This window comes from Carassius auratus, chromosome 6, assembly GCF_003368295.1.
Source record: "Carassius auratus strain Wakin chromosome 6, ASM336829v1, whole genome shotgun sequence".
In the NCBI taxonomy this organism is placed as follows: Eukaryota; Metazoa; Chordata; class Actinopteri; order Cypriniformes; family Cyprinidae; genus Carassius; species Carassius auratus.
The window spans coordinates 13,806,851-13,832,187 of NC_039248.1; the positions used below are offsets into that span (position 1 = coordinate 13,806,851).

General features: G+C 36.5%; 1 protein-coding gene across 1 annotated transcript in view; it reads right to left on the reverse strand.

The window, feature by feature from the left end:
* prkcaa (protein kinase C, alpha, a) overlaps positions 1-24,743 on the reverse strand; it is a 121,054-nt gene extending 96,311 nt beyond the window's left edge. The window contains exons 1-2 of the mRNA XM_026262726.1: positions 24,369-24,743; positions 23,577-23,608 (exon numbers count right to left, since the gene is read on the reverse strand). Of these exons, the coding sequence (XP_026118511.1) occupies positions 23,577-23,608; positions 24,369-24,538 (202 nt within the window). The 5' untranslated portion in view covers positions 24,539-24,743. The remainder of the gene's footprint in view (positions 1-23,576; positions 23,609-24,368) is intronic.
* Between the last annotated feature and the right edge of the window lie 594 nt (positions 24,744-25,337).

Below are 25,337 nucleotides of genomic sequence, written 5' to 3' on the forward strand. Positions count from 1 at the left end.
TTGTGTTGGTTGGTCCAATCGATTTGTGCAATAGATTTTCGAACATAAAGCGACATTCGACATGGACACGGTTTTAGATGGGAGAAGGGATGAGAAAAGATCTGGGCACAGTTTTTCCAAAACTTTGTGCCAAGTTAAAGCGGTGTCGAGTTGTTTTAATGTATTTTTTAGATAAATGATGGTGCCCGAACCCATATGACTTTGAACAGTGACCGCAAACATTTTGTTTACTGCAGCCATCATTACCAAGCGCGAACCATTGACTCTGACATGAATGAGATAAAGCGAACGCACAGGCCATAGTGTGACATCCGTTAACCAGTAGTCCAAACAGATGACGTCACAGGGTTTTATTTTAATTAAGGAAGATAGCCTTCATTTGTATGTAGGCCTAGGAAATGTATATATTTACAATACTTAAATATAAGTAATATTATTTTATTGCTTTTGTATTAGTTGTTTGAATCCAGAACCTTCTAAAACTCCTAGGTTTGTATCTCGCTGAAGTTTAAAGTGCTATACTAAGTACTTGTGTATAATAACAAATTAATTGGACCATCTCTAGGTGAAGTCTCCACCTCCACTATATGGAACTTTTACAGCAAGAAGATTCTGGGGTATAGTCCTCAGCCACACATGCACATGCACACATGCTTAAACAGGGAAAGGTAAATATTAAACTAAACCTTCCTACTGAAGTGGAAGTTGCAAACAAAAGGTCTGAGAGAGAGATATCACCATCATTGATACCTTTGATGAGATGAGTCTCATTATACAAAAACCTGCCTGGGTCTGGACTGCTAAAGTTCTAGAGACCATTTAAGAATTAGTGACTGACTGTGCTTTATCACCAGAGCTACAGTATGTGACTTTTTTTTTTTTATTGTACAAATTTCAGCAGTTTTCTAGATGGTTGAGGACCCTCAAACTCTTGAAGAATGTCTCCACTGAGAGGAGCATCAAAATCTCTTTTTCCAGCATTTCCTACTGTGTCTGAAGATTTCCCTTTATAGATGAAGTCTGCTTGTAAACTAAAAGTGAAATCCCACATGGTTGAATTCACCCATGGGTCATTAGAAAAACTTTCCGGGCTGCAATGAGAGCTAAAAAAAAAAAAAAAAAAAAAAAAAAAAAAAAAAAAAAATTTGAAAACTGTCTGGACTCTACAAATAGTAAAGAGTCTGACTGAGGCCATAATCATTTATGTGCACATGCCTGTCACATTTGGCTTGCCTCTTGGTTCACAACCTGTTTAATGTCTGCTGCTATCCGGCAATGTTAGGTCACCAGGACTACGGTAACTAGTTTTGGCAAAAGTCCTCTGAACCATAGTGTAGCAAAATATCTGTTCCCATAGTAGGCACAGGGAGGAAGCCTCTCAGTTCCTGTCCCTCTTGTGTTTGCTTTCATTAGAATCCATTGACCACTATTTTAAGATTATATCATACATCTCTATCAAGTGTAACTGTGAATTTAAAAACAATTAAAAATAAGCTAGCAGTAGGGCAGTCTAATGAATTAAATTTTAGATTCAGTTTAGTTTAGATTTTGATGAAAATTATCATTGTGCTGCATTCTGTTCCTTTCCTTTAAAGAAGTGCTCTTTCTGTGTCATTAATGTCAATCAAACATCAAGAGACAGAATATCACTCACTCCTATTGACTGAATAACTTCAGCAGCTTTAATAAGAATCAATGTATTTTTAGTGAAGTGAAGACTATGAAGTGTTTTAAAGTTTTTAAACTCACCATTTAGGCTTGATTCAGTCTGGATATTCTCAGTAGTTCATCTCAAAATTGAGAAGATCACAATCCAGATAATGGATCATGATTGTGTGTTATAAGATCATGATATGATATTTTGGGAAGAACACCCACCTTTATTAGCATGTCATCCACTATCTTGCATTTCTTACTTGGGCAGTCATATTTCTCTAAGAGGAACATTGGGGGTGTTATTAATCCAGTAATTAGCTGGCCTACATCGGATAGATATCATAGATGTGACAGCCTAGCATCTTGCATTGCATTCTAGAGATACCATGGGTGGTTTATGAGCATGTGCCTATAAACCAAGGAGAGGATGCAAAAGAAGAGAGCAGAGAAGCAACAAAATAATTATGTGCTCCAGAATCTGCTTTATCAAAGCTAGAGAGAGTACTTACATGCTTTGTCAAAGGAGTATATTCAGAGATTTGACAGTCAGTAGACATTTTTTTGTTTGTATTTCCTTTCCTTAGGAATTGTATGGATTATTTACATCCAGTACATCTGATAAGGCATGCTCTGATCTTGCCTCTTCCAGGTCTCAGCCAAATCAGCTCTCAGTTAGCAGAGCCTGTGCTTAAAACAGCTGGCCCTCAAGATCGGACTCTTCAGATGAGATCACGGGACATGGGGCCAGCATTTGCGTTCATTTTAGCTGTCAGATCCTCAACCTCTTGTGCCTGTAAATTTGCAACAAAAGCCTGCTTATGTCAGCTTGGTTGAGGGAGAGGGCTGCTATATCATTTGTTCCCAAAGAAGCCCCAACGAGCCTGCCTATGAGCTTATAAGGTTGAAAAGTTAATGCAGGTGGAATGATTCGCTTTAGCCTTGAGAGCATGCACATGACCAAGACAATAAAGGCATCACTGCGAACCACATGGAAAATATAAAAAAGTAACCGACCATACTGTGCTCATAACAACTGTGCTGCAAAAGAGAGAAAATGAACCATGTCTGTCTCTGCTGTGCAAATAACATAGGGAGGGAGGGAGAGGGACTGCTTTTCACAATAAGCCCAACCTGAGAGAGGACAAATTAATATAATAAGCATCTAGACCGTAATGGAACGATATAACAAATTAACTGTTGTTTTTCTTTATTGAATGGACTCCTGTATTAATGGTATCCTGACATTAACAGCTACTTCAACTAGCATATAATATGGTAAGATGTTTGCTCAGATATATGTAGTTATCCTTTTTTAGCAAGTGTAAATGGGCAGTAGCTGTAATATGAACAGTACACAGTGAGGACAATCAGTCCCTCTTGTGTTTTTTATTTATTTGTGTGTGTGTGTGTGTGTGTGTGTGTGTGTGTGTGTGTGAGAGAGAGAGAGAGAGAGAGAGAGAGAGATCGAATACTGAAAACTTGGAAGTGTCTGAACATTCATGGTAAATTTGGACATTTTAGAATATGGAATTTCTGCTCATGACTTTTAAATCAACTGCTATGTCGAGTGAGGAGTATGTGGAGTTTTAAATAATATTCTCATTTGGTGCAATATCAATATAATCAATTGTGTCTTTAATAAATATAAAATATATTACATTCATAAACTATAAAATATAAAACGTGGGTACAATATGTAGCTTCATTTGGGGTGTTAACGAGAAATAAGGAGCAGTTTACAGCACAGGGGCTCGTTGCACCAGCCTGACGTACACCTGGTTGTGAGACTAGGCTGGGTAAAAGTTGTGGGTAAAATTTATACCCGTTGCATCATCCAAGACTAAATCTTGTGCCTAGTCAGAGGTAGGTATAAAGTGAAAAGATTTGCTCGGACATTGTTCGTTTTTATGATTCATGTATGTTAGTTAATTATTACTGCAGATGTGAACTGTAATATTTATGATCTTTTCGGGCAGGATAAGCGATATCAATCGCAAAGCTCGGTGCAAACTATAGCCTACCACACTACATTGAATACAAAATACATTTCTATCAAGTATGTGATAATTATGCAGTAAAATATTACATATGAACTGGGATTACTAAAATAAACTGAACCATTTGACATCTTGCTTGGAAGAACAGTCTTTAATTCCATTCATTATTGCCATCCAATAATCACAATAAGTTTTGTGCTTTGTTACTTTCAATCAGAAATAAATTATCAGCTTTCAAATTATGTGAATTTTATTACAAAATACAAACTGTAAATGTGTTATTTTTAGTCACAAATAAGCCACAGAAAGACATTAAAACTCAAAATGTCACGTAAATCACAATTACCTCAGGAAAGACATTCATTGTACATAAACTTGATATATAAAGCTATATAAAAAGATAACTAGAGAGAAGCACATACTACATTTATTATAGTTTACTTAACCTCATGAGAGTGTGCAGGGAGACTTCAGATATAAAAACTTTTAGGAAATGTTTACTTAATGAAATCATGGTATGGTGGCTTCACTTATATTATGTCTTGAGCAATTCAGTTATATATTAGTAGTTGTAGCCATTGTGGCGTGAATGTAGTCTCAGGTAAATCTATAATTGCGGGAGACAGTGTCGGCATGGACACGCATTGTCTACACTGGGTGTAGTTTTGCCTGATCGTAGTTTCATTTGGTGCAACAGGTGTAAATATTTATAGTAAAGCTGGATGTTTCAAAGCCCAGCGTGGGGTAAGACCCATCTTTTTAATGTCTAGCTGGTACAACCGGCAACAGGAAATTAGGATTATGCAGATTAGGGTTGTTGATTTAAGTGTGGTTAACAGTGGAAAAAAATCATGCGTTGAAATTATTATTATAACTGTTTCAATGCCAACTTGCTACTGTAAACAAAACATCACAACGTTTGCCCCACACCTAGTGTCTTATGAATAGTCCATTGTTATTTAACTGACCATGATGATTAGCACTGCATGGAAAAGTTAAAATTATTTTAACGACACAGCGTCTTAAATATGCAGTGAATGTGTGTACATCATGCAATTCATTGATTAAAATGTTTAATTGGTTGACAGTCCTAATGCAGATGTTAAAAAAGGGACAATATCTGGATCTTGACATGGAGATTCAGAACATGTAGAGATTCTGTACGATGGAATGTCTCCGATATCTTGCCCTGTGTTCTCCAACTTCATTAAGTATTGTAGGAGAAAAAAAAACTGTAATTATTATAGCATTATAACAATTATAAGCAATTCAGTACAATATATTAAATGAAGTCAGGATTAGAGTTAGAATAAACGTTGTAAAATAATTAACATCAACCCACAGCCTGCTCATATTCACCAAGGATACCAATATCGCCTGGAGGAGGGCACTGTAAATAGTTCTGTGGTGTAATACAAATATTTTCATAATTTAATAAACTGTTTAGTAATTATTTGTACAAAATATAATAGTTTAAGAATTATAATATTAGAATTAGAAATGTAAAAGGAGTTCACAATGCTTGTGCTGCAGGATTTAATGATACTGTAAGGTTGGGTTAGTGTACGAATCATGAACATCCATTTTTATGACTTGCAAAGTTAAATGTTTGGCTTTCTGTCATTTACTTAATTAGTTGTTGTAAACTCTGCTGGGTTATCTATGTAATATAAAATGTGTAATAATGTGCTAAAAACTACAAATCAATTTACATAGCTGTATATTTTACTATATATTTGTTTATTTGTTAGGAACAGTTGACATATTTGGACAAATGACATATTTTGACATTTTAAACGGGGGAAGGGGAAAGGTCCCCAAGCCAAGACTCAAACCCACCTGAAGTGCAACTACGAATTGCTACCAACAAGGCTATCTGTGCCAACAAAAAGTGTGCCCATATCAACAAAAACAAAAATTAATTTATAAGGTGCTTTGGATAAAAGTGTCTGCTAAATTAATAAATGAAAAATGAAGAGAAGCAAATGTATACAGTTAAGAGGAACTGAATGAGAGAGATAGGAGCGATTTAACTAGATGTACTATAAGCTACTGTGAAAGTGCATTCTACTAGTTTACTTGTGGGAATTTAGAGAGTACAGAACACATGTAAAGACTAGTTTATTAGTATTGCTGGAGAGTGGAGTTATATTAATCTAAAGGTAAATAAATCACCTCAGCCATGGTAATTTAGCTGACTGCAGAGTGATTGCCTACATCCTACATCAACCTCATGGGCCACATTTGAGCTGCAGTGCTGTCTGGACAACCAGAGCTGTGATTACTCTTAATAAAGAATGAGCCATAAAATACCACACTCCCCACCATAGCACATTATGGCCCTCAGCTGTAGTGTCAGGAGGAGTAAAATATTTAGGTTCTCCCCTAAAAAAATTGTCAATTAAATTAATTCCTGCAGAATTCTAATCCACCTTTCAATTTATATACAGTATACAGAGGAGTGCATACGTACAATTAAATTCAGCAATTCATGACGGAATATGTGAGAGTGAAAAATGTACACAAATATTTTTTTATTCATTTAGTACATGAGAAACTTCTGTTTACAAGATTACATTATCTTGAATATGTGAAATAGCTTAAAGTCAACATGAAATCAAAATGGACACTTCTAATTTTAATGGAATATTGTTGAGTTCATTATAAATGATTAATCTGGGCACATGATTATTTATTTATTTATATATTTATTAATTGTTATATTTATTTAATTCATGTGACTTCAAACGTTAACTTCCCCTCCCCCTTACAAAGCCATATTTTCTGTGATGACGTGTACACGGGAGCAAGGACTGGTCAATAAGCCCTCCCCTCCAGCAACCCATCACTTACATGAGATTGCAGCAATTGGCAAACAACAATGATCCAATCAATTCCCAATTGACAAATTTAAGACTCATCTTCTTTTTTTTAATCCAAGAACCCATTTCACTCAGATTTGTGTTACAATAAAGAGAAGACAACTGCCATTTCCATTTCATGCTGACGTCATTCTGAGCAGTAATAAAAACCAAACTGTAATATTTATCACCACTTTTTTTTTTAATTATAAACCTCTCCCAGATTTTTTAAATAGTACACAAACATATGCACTCAACTGTGCATGTAAACTGTAGCTATGTATACAGTATTAGACATTAAGAAAATTCCAGCATTTATTAGAATAAATACTGTGTATATTTAACACTATCATGGCAATAAGTTAGAAATTATGCTGAAACAAAACTTCATTTCAATACAGATTAATTTCACGATATGACCTAAAAAAAAAAAATATAAATAAAATAAAATACAAAAATAACGTAAACATGCTGTTTGCTAAACGAGTCAAGATTCAGCAGAGGCAGCATAGATTTAACGTTGCAGTCAATGCGTAAAGCATGAGAACATGGCCAGTTCAGCCCATATGAGCGGACACCTCTGGGAAAAGGCTGCAGTGAGATCAAAAGTAAGGGTCCTGCATGCTGAGATTCATTAGATACCAGACTAATGACCTAATGAATTCACCTAATGAAAATCTCCCCTGAAATCCATTTGATTTTCAGCATTTATTTATTAGCATAAATCTATTTCACCTTTTCAGATTGGTAAGGGAAATTACACTTGGCTTGCCTAATGCAAAGGAGGGGTTTAGGCACAAAACTCAGCGAGAGTTCTAAGTCTGTGTCTTCAGACAGTGCTTCTAGTAATTGTGAAAAATAAATAAATAATAATAATAATAATAATAATGTTACAGTATGGAGAGGACAGATATCAGATACTGTCAAGATTTCACCTTGTTAAGAGTTACCTCCAAAGTTTACAGCACGCAAAAATACAATGTGAGATGTTTATGTAACAACGGCTCTTATGATCTGGTTCATTTAAGTGAGCCAGTCAAAAAGACTACACTTTTTGACTAAATCTGGCTCATTCAGTGAATATCTGAAAACTGACATCCATTCTGAACTGCAAGACATTTTCAAAGTCCGAATCAATATAAAATAGGAACTTAAAGTGGTCATATGATGTGGTTTCAAGTTTTCCTCTTTCTTTTTCTTTGTAGTGTTACAAGCTGTTTGTAATTAGGTTAGAACCCTAAAGTAAAAAAAAACTAAAGTCTCAAACCAAAAGAGATATTCTTTATAAAAGTTAAAGACTTGTTCACGCCCTCCTAAAACGGCTCATTTAAACACAGCCCCACGTCTACGTAATGATGTGTAAAGATTTGCATAATGCCGTCCAAATGTTCAATGCAAAGAAACAAGGCGTTACTTTGATTCTCTCTATATTTCTGTAGGCGCCATGCCGTGAAGATGCTGTTTTGTTGTGAAAGCGAAAATACTTTGGCCTTACAAAAGCGGACACAACTAAAAATCAGTGGTTAAGTTGTATTAACAACACTGTTCCAGAACAGTTCAACCCAAATATTTAGATGTGTGCAGCACATTTTATGGAGGACTGTTTCCTGATCCTTGGAGAGAAGACTACAATGCCAGCTGTTCTGACTCACAGTCTGTAAGTACGTTAACATACGTTTATATATCACGAGATTTGAGCAGTGTAGAGAAGTGGTTCTCAATTCCAGTCCTCGTGCCCCCCCCCCCCCCCAGCTTTGCAAATTTTGTATGTTTTTCTTAAGGCTTCAGACGTTTGTTCTATTCGAACATAAGTGCCCTGTGTAGTGGACATCACAGGATATTCCACCACGATTCCAGCTGGAAATGAAAATATATGTTTTATTCAAAGTGCATTGAAGTTTGCGAGATATGAATTTAAATTGTAGTCTATTTTTTTACAGAGGTATATGATGTCACACTTGTCCATGTGTGAAGACGTTGTGCAGTGCAAATCCATGAATGAACGTTCTGAAGTGAAGTAAACTTCAACAGATTTCCCCTGCTCAGGGAGTAGGGAGCAATGAACACTGTGTAGGGACCATGTCAATGGGAACACGGTTCATGCACAGAGCTCAATTCTTAAGAGCTTATTAAGATTATCTGAATCAGGTGTGTTAAAGGTCCCGTTATTCGCGCTTTTTTGAAGCTTTGATTGTGTTTACAGTGTACAATATAACATGTGTTCATGTTTCGCGTGTAAAAAAAACAGTATTTTTCACACAATTCACCTATCTGTATACCGCTGTTTTCACTGTCACAAAAACGGGCTGATGACTTCCTTGTTCTATAAAGTTCCTCCTTCAGAAATACGTAACGAGTTCTGATTGTGCCAGCGGTTCCTGCGTTGTGATTCGACAGCAGCTGAGCGCGTGCTGCCCTCCTGGTAACGTGATTGGGCTAGAACGCACACTCTGGAGATATACTTATATTCACAGGAGCGTTTTTACTGGCGAGATGCGCATGAAAATCGCATTTGTTTTTTTGCACAGCCCTAACATCTAGTTAACAAAGCTAAACAGCGTTGCCCTTTGTGTAGTACGTTACAGAAACTGTTAAACACACCAACTTAAATAATAAAATTAGAGCCCGACCGACATAACAGAGTCTCATGCTTCACTCGTGTTATGAGTGTTGCATAGTTTGCCCACCAGAGGGAGCTCTGCAACTCCCCAGTTGACAACAGCGCCAGAAATCCACTCGCGAAGAAAGCGATCAGCCGTTCGTCATGTGAAATGATTTAGTTCATTCACTGTATATAAAAACGGTGTGGTAGTTCTAGCTAGCGGTCCTATCATTATCACTTCTAAATATTCTATAACATCACTTACAGCCACTAATGCATTGCTATATTAGATTAGCCACAAAGCTAATACCATGTTTATCAGTGGAAGAGCGCAAACGTTAATAAGAGGTCAAACGTTAACGTTAGCGTTTAACCTATTCTAAATATATCTGCAGTGCTTCCCACCTAATGACCGCGTAACTGTGGCAAGGGGGCGCGTGTAGTCAATGACTAGAAGTTATGTACAGCGTGCCTCGAAAAAACAACAACTGTTATGTTATTCTAATGCTAATATAGCTTCCTTTTTAGCAGGCCCCTTAAATGCTTGCTATTAACTTGTTTGAAGGTGGTTCTTCTCAAAATTGACAGCGGTGTGTTCATGACACTAACGTTAACCATTCAACTTCGAATTGATTCCGTAAACTTCCGGTAACAGTAGGCTAACTTTATGTTCGCCAGCGCATGACAATGTTTTGATTCAGACTGCACAAAGAGAAGAGAAGATATACGGGTCCGTTGTGAATGTGTCTGTGAGAGCAAATATAGTGTAGTTACAGTAACTACAGTAGGTGCGTCAGAAATTATTAAATTATTATATTTCTCATTTTTGCCTATGTAGGAGATCCCTGTGATATTAGGTGATATTATTAATAAACATGCTTATTTTTTCTTTGTCTCTCTTTCTGCCCTACAGATGGCTGAAAAAGGTGAATGCTGTAGCACCAAAGTGTGGGACTACTTCTGCAAATACTTTAACTTTGGTATTATAATTTATTTACAGTACACACACAGACTGTTAAAACCAGCTTCAACTGCAAGAACGTAAAAGTGTTAAATATTTAAACTGACTGTTTTTTGATCATTAAAAAATATATACTTTTGATGTGCAATTGTTTAGTCATTGAGACTGTAATCTAAGGCTTTTTTTAACATAAATCCCTTCTGGAAAATGGTTTATACAGCCCACATACATAGAACAGGCAGATATTTCGCTATTGAATGTTGTGTAAGTGCAGTTTATAGGAAATGGGTCTAATATCCAGTTTATTTTCAAAATCAAAATATCGGCTTATAAATCGGCTATTTTCGAGTTAATATCGGCATCGGCCCCCAAAAATCGCTATCGGTCGGGCTCTAAATAAAATACACTCACCGGTTGTGGTCCATAAACAACGCCTTCTCCAAGAATAATCTTTGTGCGAATCCAGCATTAAACTGATTGAGATTGAGGAAGCTCGCTGTCCTCAGCAAAATGTGCTGCACATAGTTTTACATGTGGATTATAATTTTCGTGAACCGAGTTAAGCATAAATTGTAACCATTAATCTCCAAGTACAGCGTCCCTGGGAAGCCCAAACAAAGATGATTGGACTCAGAGATGAAAATAACATCATTTCAATGACATGGCAAACACAAACGCAGCTCTTCCTTCTCCGTCAGAGCACAACAAGACCACACCCCCCTTTTTGTTAATTCATGTGGGCGGAGGTTAGTCAAAAAACTGTTTTAATGAAGTCATTACTGCAGGAACTAGAGGGCTGTAGTCCAAACGGGTCATTTTTTGTAGGCGAATTCTGTTAAATAAAATATCTCGCATGGCATTGAACTTTGAGCTTTAGAATTTTACAGATATTATTTATACTCTAACAAGAACATTACACACTAACTAAAGTTTAAAACATGGGATCATGAAGAAGGGGACCTTTAACAGAGAGAGACATGCAACATATGCAGAGCTGGGGGGCGCATGGACTGGAATTGAGACTCGCTGATGAGTAGAGCTTGTCGTTTGTCATTTCTCAGATCACAAATGCAGATATGGTTTTATGTTTACGCAGTGCAATGCAACGCAATACCTAAAAACACAGTATAAGTCATTATAATCTGTAATTATGTCCCCGCTGGATGTTATTTTTGTCTTGTCGCGCGATGTTCTGACTGGGACACGCATCACAGTATGACAAGGTGCGTAACATTTCGGTCACATGCTTGAGGCATTCGGCCAATCACAAAGAACTGGATAGCTGGCCAATCAGAGCACACCTCACTTTTCAGACCAATGAGCTTTGTAAAAAAACTGTGTTTCAGAAAGGCGGGGCATAGAGGAGAAACAATAATGTACACTATGTGGAAAATATATATATATTTTTTTTTTACCTTAAACCACATAAAAAACATTTCATTACACCCGATACACAAAATAATGTACTTTTTAGCAACATTATATGACCCCTTTAAGGTTTGTGAAACCCACCAAATAGAATAGTCATTCTAGGCACATGTAGAGACTGCAAGTTCAGACTTCAGTACAATAAGGTGAAATGCACTTGCAAAATTACAGTCAGCAGAACTTTTATATCAACATCAAATGCAAAAACACAACACATTCAGCTGATCTACTAGTCTAGCAGCAGTAAGGCCAGCTTGGCATATGTATTGCAGCCTGCTCTCTCACCATCAAGTAAAATCCTAACCAAGATTTACTCTTGTCCAGCCACTTGCATGGTCACTTTCTTTTTTCAATTCAGTGTTCTTTATGGTTTCACAACTAGGGCTGCTCCGATCACGATCGGCTGATCATTAATGCGCATCTCGTCAGTAAAGCCGATTCTCTAATCAGCTGTAAATTCCATCAGGTGTGTGATTTCACACACAGCAGCTGTTACTACACAGAGCCGTTGTTAACTGAGAAGATGCGAAAATAAACGCTGAAAATGAACGTGGATTTGCGCAGCTTCTCAGTTAACAACAGCTCTTTGTAGTAACAGCTGCTCTATGTGAAATCACGCACCTGATGGAATTTACCGCTGATTAGAGAACCGGCTTGACTGACGAGATGAGCACAATGATCGGCCGATCGTGATCGGAGCAGCCCTATTCACAACTTTTTCACAAAATCTGATTGTATTGAGATGCCCTTGTAAATTTGGTATTGTTATGCTACGCTATGCAGTAGAGCTTTGTTACAATGTACCTCCAATCTGCTTGCTTTGGCAAAGTAATCCCACCTCACTGAATCCTCATCACAGTGAAGGGCTAAAGCCCTGACTACTATCACAAAAACTGTCCAGAGAGTCACCATAGAAACCTAAACTTTTGTCCCCTAATAACACAGCAAATTTATGATTATGAGCCCAGAACATAGGGCTGGGCGATATGGCCTAAAAATAAAATCTCCGATTTTATTTTTTTTAATTCGATTCCCGATTTTTTCAGATTTCCTCTCCTACTTAAGGAAAGCAATAAGTACAAACAGCAGACAACTTAAAGCAAATTTTGCTTTTATTTAATCAAAGGTAGGTCTGCTCCGATCACGATCGGCCAATCGTTAATGAGCATCTCGTCAGTAAAGCCGGTTTTCTAATCTGCGGTAAATTCCCTCAGGTGCTTGATTTCACATAGAGCAGCTGTTACCGTTCACATAGAGCCATTTGTTAATTGAGAAGATGCACAAATAAACGCTGAAAATGAAGTGGATTTGCACATCTTCTCAGTTAACAATGGCTCCTTGTAGTAACAGCTGCTCTATTTGAAATCACGCACCTGGGGGAATTTACCGGCTTTACTGACAAGATGCGATCATGATCGGAGCAGCCCTAATCAAAAGCAAGAAAAATGTAACCCCCATTTTCATATCCGGCTGGTGCTGCTGCTTTTGACTGCGATGGGCTTTAGGCAGCGTGGGGTCTCTTGCTCCACGTCTGTTGAAGCAAACCCATACCAGTTCCATTTTTGGCCAACTATGGCTGCAAGTTCCAAAACCATAGTTCCAACTTCCAACATTGGCAAATAGCATCACAAAGTAGTGTGGTTGGAACTTCTCTTGACCTATGGTTAGAGGCACAGATATTTTATAAGCAGTACAACCTATATATTTCATTCCAGAGATATTTCCATGTAAACACAAATATAATTTAACACCTTTATGTTTCTCAATAGAATGAAAAGAAGAGTGAGAACATGTTAATATAAACTAATACACTGAGGAAACCATGTGAGAGGGAACCCATGGTGAAACCTAAAATCTATAAATAATTAAAAACAATGGAGAACAAAATACCAAAGTAGTTCTCCTTAATTACAGCAATAATCTGCCAGTAATTCAATATCAAACCAATTATTAGCAGAAGTTATTACACCAACAAGCACGCATTACCAACAGTTCTGTACTCTTAAACCAGAGTGTTTCCAACAACAAATGTATGACAAAAATACTTCTATTTCAGGAAACAGTTGTGACTAGGTAGTGAATTTTTTCAACAATGCTTTGTGCTACTGCTGCAAATTATGTCATTGTATGCAGGGGCGTAGATTACAGGGGGGATGCAATCCCCCCCTCCCACCCCCCACTTTTATCATCACGGAAATTCGTCCCCCATACTTTTTCAGGCAGGTGTGTTCGTATAGAGGTTTTCAAGAGCTGGTGTGAATAAATATCGATTTAAACTCAAAGAGACAGGATAGTCTGCGAATGACCTGATGTTTTTTTTGGACCCAGAAGGCGAAATGAACATGACGGAGAGTTGTTTTCGGTTTTGTTTTTTCCAAGTCCAAAAAAATCTACAGCAGGTGATAAATAAATCTAATTTAAATAAAATTCACCAGTAAAACAATATAATCAATTATATCAGATTTTTGGATTGACTTTGGTTAAATTCTTGTTAAAACTACCAAGTAATTCAATCTAGAGCAGTGAGTGATTTACTTTCAATTTCATACATTAAAGACACCTACAGCAGAGCTAGTAAATTAGGCGCGGTCACTTTAAGAGACAAACGCATCCATTATAATGATACACATACGATTTCTTTCACAGACTCTTTACCTTCACTTAAGACATAACCACAGACTTTTTCTAAAACACTTTCCAAGATGGGTATTGTGACATATGTTGTATGTATTTGTTGTCGGTACTTTGAGACGTGTCTCTGCTTGCGCCCTGAACACCAGAACACCGCGGTGCTGAATTGAGCTCTTTCGCTTTTTGCTCTTTTTTCTGTTTATTTAAGCTGCAATTTGTATTTGTTCGTTCAGGTGCAGGAGGACGCGAACATCCTGAAGGAGAGCTCGGTTCGCTTTTGCTCTTTTTTTCTGTTTATTTAAACTGCGATTTGTATTTGTTCGTTCAGGTGCAGGAGGACGCGAACGTCCTGAAGGAGAGCTCGGTTCAGTGCTGCTGTCTGTGAGACGCAGATCTCTCGTGCACAGCGAACAGAGCGTGCGAGTAACCAGATGCTCAGTTCAGCGCGGGGCTGAAGCCAACTTGATGTGTTGAATGCTCGGAGCACGTTATAAAACGTATTCTTAAAATACACATTTCTGTTTTAATAAATACACATATTAAATCATAGCATAACACATAAGTAGGTACAAAAATAATCAGTGATACATTTGCGACCCCATAAAAATTTGGGTCTCAATGGCATTTCAAAAGGTCGCATATGCAACCATTTTGGTTGCAGTGTAGTTCCCTGATTTCTGATTAATGTGACACTGAAGACTGGAGGAATGATGGTGAACATTCAACTTTGATCACAGGAATACATTACATTTAAAATATATTCAAATGGAAAACAGTTATTTTTAATAGTATAAATATTTCAAAATATTACTGCTTTTGCTGTACTTTGGATCAAATAAATGCAGGCTTGGTGAGCAGAAGAGACTTCTTTCAAAACATAGAAAAAATCTTACTGTTAAAAAAATTGTTGACTAGTAGGCTATACAGATTGCAGAAATGTTATATTGTAATGTTATATATATCTGTGTGTGTGTGTCATTTCTGTCCCCCTGACTTCTGAAAAGATGGCTATGCCCCTGATTGTATGGGAAACACAACTCTGGATAGCTCAAGGTAAGCTATAGTTACATAATCGTTATGATAAGTTGTTTTGTCTTTTAATGTTTGTAAATTAATCACAACATGAGGTGAAATGTATAGTTTGTTTCCTACTATAATACTCTCCCCCTTTATTCTATTGCACTTTTCCACACAACATGTGTGTGTATAAACAACTTAATTTATTGAAATATATGTCTCTCCAGAAGCATTACCATCCATGCTCAGGTTCACTGTTTTAAATCAGACGTAATAATTAATGTCAGTGATGTGGAAATATGTTTTGCTTGAACATTTGTGACTGGATCAAGTCAAACACATTTTAATGTCAGGTGTAAACAGGGGCATAGAGAAAAAGGGATGATATGATGCAATTTCAGTTTTTATTTTCTCTTTGGAGTGTTACAAGCTCTTGGTGCATAATGAAGATCTGTAAAGTTGCAAAGACTAAAGTATCAAATCCAAAGAGATATTCTTGATCAAAGTTAAGACTCTGCCACACCACCCTAAAATGACTTGTTTAAACACGCCCCCACATGTCTTAAAATAATAACAAAACATACAGTAGCTGATTCAGAAGCGGCAGATCGTTTGAGAAAGGTGGGGCATAGAGCACCTACGATAATGTACAGTATTTTAAAAAATAATGTGTTTTTGGAATATTAAAGCATGCCGAAATATTATATTACACTAAATACACATCTTTAATGATGATCTTTAAAAAAGCATCATATGACCCCCTTTAACAGTGAAAGTAATGTATCAGCTCAGCAAAAGCGCACAAGCACATTTGCTTTGATGATCTGATTTAAGAGGAAGCCAAAAGCCGCCATTTCTCCATTTGTTGAATTACTATCATGTTGTTATCTATCTCCCATCAAAAACCCACCAACCACCTCTCTCTCCACTTCAAAAGACAAGAATCCATGTTTTGTTTTACCATCAAATTATATTATAAAAAAATATACATACAGTATACACACACACACACACACACACACACAATTATGGATTTATTACATGGCTAATGTGTTTGCACAAGCACACGCACCAGTAATATACACTAATGCAGAGCTTTGCTTGATCTGTGCATTTATAATGTGGCTTTCCTTGAAACACCCAACCCCCCATTTCACACTGGCATCTAAACATCACTTCCTCACTGTATAACTCAGTAGCACCAATGTAAATATCTGAGAATGCTGATCCTTAGCTCTTCGTGATATTCCCATAGCAGAAATGAAGAATGACTGACTGTACAGGCGCTGCGGATATAACAACACTTTTCTACAGATTGTGCACTACAATGCTGTTAATGAAGAGCTCCAATGACCCAAACAGAATCACAGCCAACCACAACCAAGCTGCTTCAGATACTGGGGGTAGGGTCAGAGCATGATTTAGCATTGTGTTTCAGAATCGTTAACGGAACTGAATGAAGGTCAGATATTGTTTAACAAAAAAATGTCTTAAAACAGAACTGTAAAAAGCAGCAACGTTAAAACTACTTTGGTACCATGCTGATATTAAAGTTACAAATTGAGAGAAGACTCCAAGGCTCTATGTGCCACTTAAAGATATCAATTGAAACCTTGCTTATTTTCATTTCATTTCATTTTTTTCTGATATAATCACAAAACAAACAAACTAACAAAAAAAAACATGTTTTTGAAATTCAAAAAATCAATGGTTGATGTCCTGGTTATAATATTTTAGCTGAATTATACTTGGTGTCATGTTTAGCTATATTTATGTTTATTTTGGGTATATTTTCAGCAGAATTAGATATGAGATTTGGAAAATTTGAAGTGGTACTGACTTTAGATGTTGTGAACGTCTCTAATTTTACTCACAGACAAATTATTAATTTCACTTGATATAGGGCTCTACACAACGTCTCATAAACCATGTGTCAATTAAACCAATCTTTTGTCATACTGGATTTTGTGCTGCTTCTATTAAATAGTCTTGGAATTTTTGTCCCATCACAACAAGACCAAATCAGTTCCATTTCATTCAGTTCAAGTTCCCCTGAAGTCTCTTGGCTAATAATTATCAAATGCATGCTGACCTTCAAGATAAACATTTTCCACTTTGGGGAAGCCAAATCATTTACATATTACATTTACATTTATTCATTTAGCTGACGCCTTTATCCAAAGCGACTTACAATTGCTATATATGTCAGAGGTCGCACGCCTCTGGAGCAACTAGAGGTTAAGTGTCTTGCTCAGGGACACATTGGTGTCAACCAGTGGATTCGAACCCAGGTCTCTCCGACCAATGGCATGCATCTTATCCACTGCGCCAACACCACCCCAAATCATTAATTTCAATAAAACAAACTGACACACTAGCACTAACATTTTCTCTCAGATACAAAAACGTGTGGATGCTTTTGAGTATATAGCTGTTTCTTTCAATCTATCTCACTAGCTACAAATGAAAAATGCAATATTACAAATCACATCTAGTGCTGAGTGCAGTTTAATGATAATGACTTTTTATGACTGTCTTTCAAAATAATATACAGCTTATGAACTTCATGACAATGGCTCTTTTTGGGATAATCATATAATCCACTGATCTTTTAAGCACAGTTTATACACAGTTTATCCCCCACAAAAGAGAGTATCCATTAGAGTGAAATGTCCATATCAGAGTCTGAAATGTGATGGTCTGCCGCTCTGTGATTTCTCATTTGGTGCTCTGCTTTTTAGAAGGTGTAGTGGTGGTACAGATGACTGGATGATCCCATATACATGCATCATATAAAAAGCACAAGCTCTCAGAGAGGATTGGGTTAAAGATATGAACTAGGCATGAACAGATGACAAAGCTGTCAATGCACATGAAAAAATCTAGCCATGCACCAAAACAATTTTTTGGCTGAAAAAAAAAAAAAAAAAAAACTAACTTCATTTAACTAAAATTAATTAGATTAGACATTCTTTTTGATGATAAATTTAAACCTTAAATAGTTAAAAAGACAAACTATTTGGAAACACTTTATTTTCTCCTTCAACCATATTTGTCAATTAACCTCAACATTTACTGCACTTTGTTATTCTTGTAACTATTTATCTATAGCGACAAATGAATCAGAAGTCTCACACATTCACAGAAAATATCTTACTTCTAAGTTGCAAAGAAAAATAAAATGTATATTTACCCTCAGTGTTTGAATTACAATTTAAATATGCTGTCTGTGTACCCTTTTGCTCATTCAATTTCTGTCTCTACTGAAATGAAATAATAAAATAAGTTTTTATCTTCATTTTTTGAAGGCTTGGCTAAATAATGCCTTATCTGTTCTACAGTAAAAAGGTGTGCCAGTTTAGAATGATATAACATTGAGTAAATTATGGAATTTATAATTTTTTCAGACTCAAGAAACATGCCTCTAGGACTGAATGTTAATGTAACACAACATTAAAGAGTTTTTCTGTCACAGGCACCCTCTTTCCATGTGGCACTTTGCCAGCACTGCCAATACCTTTAGGCATTGATTGTGCATGATATTACTTTTTACTCAATGTAATATTTAGAAAAAAGGTACCTTTATATTGACTCTTTCTTTCAAACAGGTGGACAAAGAACCACCCACTCACCACCCTCTAAGGCATTATTACTAAAATGTCTTTCCCTATTGTGTGCACAAACAAATAACCAGAATCCAGAAATTAGAATTGGGATTTCCCTGAAACGTTGCCACAATGGGCTCTGAAATTTTCCACATAATTGCGGTCACAATATTTATCTTACTGAGTACATTTTCTAACAAAAAAAAGAAAAGAAAAGAAGTGTACTAATGGGATATTGTTGGGAACAAACAATATAGATTTAACATGAAAAGCCTGAGGGCAGCTCACCTCATGCATGGCTGAAGGATTTCAGCTTAAATATGGAGTTGCAGTTCAGTGCAGAAAAATCCACATGCTGCATTAAAGTGCTATTAACAATGATCAAGGATCTGGACATCTGCAGAGGTTATTAAAACACTCTATCATGAATTTTTGTACTTAAACTTATTGTATCTCTTAGTTTTTTTTTTTTTTTTCGTATGAGGAACTGTATGAAAATGGTCTTCTCTTTGTCTCTCATTGAGACTTTATATATTTTTTTTTTTTTTCCACATGACTAGAATAGAAATGTAACTGTACTGTGCTGAATGCAATGCATATTTAAATCATAAAACATAAATTAAATAGATATGGGAAAGCAGTTACTGCAGCAGTCATGCAGAGTAGATCTGGCTCAGTCAACTGCTGGCTCAAATTATAAGATCAGCTGCATATTAATCACTCATCTTTTTAAAATAATACTTTTAATAACACAGTGCACAGGTGGGTAAAGTTTCATACAGAAGCAAGAATCTTTCTTATCTCCCTTCAACTTTGTAAGTTCTAAAAGTGCCCCAATGACATGGCGTGGGTTTGATGGGGGTAATTGTGTATGACTCCACTTTCCTGCGACTGTCTTATTTGGCTGTCCATTTTTCCAGCGTTCTGGAAATTGGCCTATAATGGGTCAGGCTGGGGGAAATAGATGGACTAAATACAAACTATAAAACTCACCCATTCACACAATCTGTTATCTGTATTATATTATTATGTTATCTGTATAGTGTTCGTGTAGCACAAGCGGTAGAGCACGGTGTTATCAAGCGTTTGGTTGGGGGTTCAATTCCCCGGGAACACATGATGGGTAAAAATGTATAGCCTGAATGCACTGCAAGTCGCTTTGGATTAGGGCTGAAATGATTCCTTGAGTAACTCGAGTAACTCGATTACAAAAAATGATCGAGGCAAACTCCTCTGCCTCGAAGCCTCTTTTAATTTATTTTAAATCTCACGTCAGGTTCTTTCGCAATAACTTTTTTTTTTTTAATGTGGCACAGCGCGTTTCACTTAAGTCATTTCATTTGCGAAAAAGTTTACTTATTTAAAGGTTTACTCCACCCCATAATGAAAATGTAGTCATTCATCACTGTTAACAGTGATTAATGTCGTTCCAAACCCGTAAAAGCTTTGTTCGTCTTCGGAACACAATTTAAGATATTTTGAACATAGCAAGCGTGTCCATGTGACCCAGCTGACACAGAACAGGCTATGTAGTATATGTCCAACAGATACTCTCCAAAAATGGCACTACACTGTGGGTTGGAGTAACCTTTTAAGTACTGGTAAATGCTGATTGTATTGTATAAGTGGCATTTTCACATTTATTTTATTGAGCTAGTTTCATTTGATACATAACTTTATCCTGTTGCTTCTGCTTGTTTTATGTGCAGATGTTTTCTTGGAATCACAACACTCACTGGATACAAGACGGACACATAGAGGCAAAACAAGAGGGACAACCCTCATGTGTGTGCTCATCTCAGAAAGTTGATGGACTTTCAGTATGTAAAGTAAATGTAAATATGTAGGAATATTCTTAATTTAATAGAACATAAGCTCAAACAACAGAATTTGAGATTCCATCATTTTATTTTAATCCTTTTCTTTATTTTAATCCTGTAAACCCTTGTTTACCAAAATTATACAAATTCTGTTGATTGACCTTCATTTTTATAGAACGTTAATGTTCTACTCTGAATATGGCTTTTTTTTTTAACAGTTATTTGTGATGCTATGTTATTTTTATGATAAGATTTAACTGTTGATAGACTGATTTTTTTATTTTACCAGTAAAAGCCTTGCAATGTTTTTCTGCCAGTTTTAATAAATACTTATTTGTAACATCAGTGACTTTTTTTTATTATTATTATTCATTTATAAATATATTAAGATAGAGCTCATGATAATGCATTTATATCAGTATTTTATAGTTTACTGTTAAAATTATTCAGTTTCATTGCTAAATTATTACAACATCATATTGTATTCAGGGGTATTTACATGATTTTATTGTGCAACTTTTGTTGCCAGTTAAATACTGTAATTTAATGAAATTACAAAAAAATGCTGTAAAATATATTTACAGGACTTTATTGGCAACTTTTTTGCCAGGTAAATACTGTACTTTAGTGAATTTAAAGAATATTGCTGTAAAACAAACTACTAGTAAAATTCAATGTTACTGTAAAAATTACTACAAACTACTGTATTTCACATACAGCAATTAACTGTAATTTGCTTTGCAGTAATGTCCTGTAATCCATTTTACAGCAATTAACATAATTTTTACAGGATTTTATTGGCAACTTTTTTGCCAGTAAAATCCTGTAAATTCTACAGTACATTTTTTACAATGTAATGTACGAGTCGAAAACGTTAGGCACATTATACTTTCACTGAAGTGAAAGATCTCTGCGTCAGTGCGGAAAGTGAGGAACTAACTAATTTCTGCTTCATTACTGTTTGCACATTTTTCCGGACGTGTTTACTTTCACACAGAAGGCGACCCAGTAATGTTCCGCAATTTGCCGGGTCCGACGTGCAGACCGTAAGATATCAGAGGCTATATCGATAGTGACATTTGATGGGGATAAAGACAGATAAATGGGGGAAATCCGTAACATTTAGAGGCAAACAGACGCACAGTGCAAACTTTGGATCTGCAAGAATACTTTTCTGTTTCTCATGGGGTGAGTTTCCATAAACATCAAAGTTTGTCGTTTTGTGTTCATTCTAAGAACACACGTTATCTCATGTTTAGTCCATGTTTAGACCTTCCCATATCTACCTATTGTTATTAGCTAGCTCATCGGTTATCACAGAATCCTGTTAAAAAGTCCTAATGCTACACAATGAAATCAATTCACCAAGTTTTATGTAGAAAACCAGCAAATAACAAATAAAATTAGCGTCAATATGTACTTTTTGTTTACATAAACATTAAAATAATAACATTAAAAATGATGGCCACATTTGAAATATTAAAGATTTTTTTATAAAAAGATAAAACTCACATATTTCAGCCTCTAAATCATTTTTCTAAAAGTCAAAAAAGATAAATTACTGACATTTACAATGCACATTCTCCTTTATTAATAATAATATGCGGCCAGATTTTTCCCGTTGTGTCTGTCGTTGCTATGCAGGGGGTATGGCTTATCTAAATGAGATGTAAATGAGCCCCATTGTCACTCACAGCAGTGAGAACTGCACAATCTTCAGAGGCTATTTCTGCTTTTTGAGCTTTTTCTGAGTGCCTACCTTCAAATGGCCACAACTTCTCCAAATATTATCAGATTTCCATGTTTTACACATCGTACACTTTCAGAATCTGTGAATAACTCAAAATGCCCCAGAACCGACTTGTGTCCTTTCCGTGATTTGTCACATATTGATTGCCATTTTGAAATACATTTTGTAGCAGAGCCACTGCAAGAGATTTTCAAGTGCTGCAAATCCATTTACATGTTTTAAAAAATGATATAAAAGCAGATCATAATTCATTCAGCGATGTTGCTGCCGCGGTGTGTCACGTGACAAGCAATGAAGCATCACCATGGAAACGCCGCCCCCCTCTTGTGTGTGCGCGCTGGCTTTAGCGGTGCAGTCAAGGGAAGTCATAAAACTGTTGTTTGTTGTGACTGACAGAGTTGTATGCAGGGCGAGCGCGGAGAGGGGAAATCTATATCGTCTATATCGTTGCTTTTTTCGATATTAATATCTTGAAAGTTCATATCTAGATATAGATACGATAATGATATATCGTTCAGCCCTAGTATACAGTGAACATGTCTAATCACAAATGGGGTAAATGGATTGCGATTTGATCACTTAAAACACATGGAAATGTAATGTATGTTCCCACACTGCATGTGAACAGTAGCACTGTGAAAAATGAAATGTTTATTGCACTATTTTAGTGTTTTGTACCCTATTTTTGTGTATTGCAAGCTCCTTCTATATATTACTATTCAGTTTTCAGATTTCAATTTCAGCAACATCTTGCATTTAAAAAGACTCATTGTCAACAGTGTTGAGATCTATTAAGAACAGCTCACACAGAAGCCACTTTCAAACCAAGCATCTTTTCTGTTGGTCAGTGTAGCAAATTTGTGTGACCATTTTTAACATAAGCAACATCTGCATGGTGAACTTCTTTGCCTTCACAGGAAACTGATTGTGGACATTCTGCAAAGCAACAGCAACTCAATTTAACTCAAGGCCAGCTAAGCGATTCTTATGACAGACATTATTGCTCACATTTTGCCTGCTAATTTAGGCCTTAATCAACAAAAACAGTGTCTCCTGACTACAACAACAATCTTCAACATTTTCTTATTCTGGGGCATTCAACAGATGATGTTGTGTGGAAAGGAAATGTTTCAAGACGATGTCTGGTGTTGAGGACCACGGCATCATCTCCTTTAGTTAGGATCGATACAAGTGACTGTTCAGAGAATAAGCAGGCCATGCAAATTCATCTACTGTATGACTGCTTACCTTGGCACTGAAATCCTTGCTTTCCAAACCCCCTGATGAAGAGGAGAGACAAAAAACAATGCATTAGAGATCTGCCTCTCTAAATCCTTTAATGGGCTTTTAGCTATCAGTTCTCTCCCACGGAACAAGCAATCCCTTAATTAAAAAGTACATGGACAGTTATGGCATCTAATGTTTGATTTGTATCAATGCACATATAGGAAAACAATAAAAGGGTATGTGCTTTGACAGTGAATTTTACAGGGAGACATAAATTTAATAATTAAAGTAGACTGCACCTACATGTTCAAAAATAAATGTAAAAATGTAATATTAAATACAAAAAATGCTGTTCATTTTTTTCCACATATCCACATCATTCCTATTTTAACTTTTATAAATTACTAAATAAACTATCAACAAGTGTGAACCAATGACTTGACTTAGCAGATGAATGCCACACTGTAAGCCTAGACAAACTGATCACACCCACATCATGGCAATTCCAGTCAACTTTAGGCATGCAGAATACGGCAGCAGTCTGAAACATATTTCTCTCCAAACTTTAGCTTTAGTTCTGTCCAGCAACAAAATTAATTTCTACAACGAAAGCAAGTTAAAGCCCATGAGCTCTGTGAAGCAGTTCTGTGTGACAGTCCAGTAAACACAAGTGGAAACAGTGAGTTTCTTAAACGCTTAAACCAGTTCTATGTGTACCCCTGGTTACAGGCCAGCTGCCAGCTCTACAGTAACACGGCAAAAATGTTTAAACTTGTACCGATATTGCAATAGTGTGTGAAATGATCTACTCACCAAATAAAGTCAGTGCAGTGACTGCAGAAAGTCGGCTGCTTGAAAAACCTGGCAATAAATTTGTGGTTTTTCACTTCATGGACGTTTTTCTGCCTCAAAGCACCTTTACGGGCGAATCGATTTGCAACGTCAGATGAGGATTGCTCGTTGTTTTGTATGACATCAGCCATTGCAGAAACAGGAATAATTCCCCGCAGAGTATGTGGAAGTTGCTGTCAGACAACCGTTGTTGATCTGCCTTGCCGTTTGTCCGTGTAGTGCAACAGTTGGGTGCGCGCGAGTGGAGAGAGTTTCTCTTGCTTTCCCCACAACTATTGTGTGACAGCTTCCAGAGAGCGCTCTGCTTCCTTCTCGCTCGAGGTGACGTCATTGAAGTGTCCTTCTGCTGGGAGTGGATAATAGCGCGCGCCGCTGGATCATGAGTCCCGTGCAGTGAGCGTCATCCGGCGGTCAAGAAACCTGTCTGCAAGTTTCGGTGAGAAATCCAAAAGATTATCTTCGAAGACAATTTTGTTTGGACCTTCACTTTCTTTTACACCTGTAGATATCGCTACTCAATCAGTGGAGGCTGGTCTTCTTCATAAAGTCCCCCAGTCTCAATTCTTAATTTGCCTAAGCAAAAAAAGTATTAAAAAGTATTAGCCCTACTAATGTGTTGGCCCTTTTGTTGAAAGTAGCCTATACTTTCACCTGTTGAAACTTGCTTTCTCTTTTATAGATCTATTAGAGCTGTGTTTTCGATGTTTGCGTTTGGGGTGGCGTGACATGAAAAACATGCTTTATTTTTGTAGTTCTTTTGTAGTTTTGTAGTTTTGTAGACACAAGAATCCCAGAAACTGTCTACTTTAATTTTGAAAAAGGGAGGGGATCTAGCCCCCAAAACATCTGCACGTGCATGGACCACACTTATTTATGAGAAGACATGCAGGTCATGGGCTGTAATTAGAAAAGCTTAAACTTTATTAATTG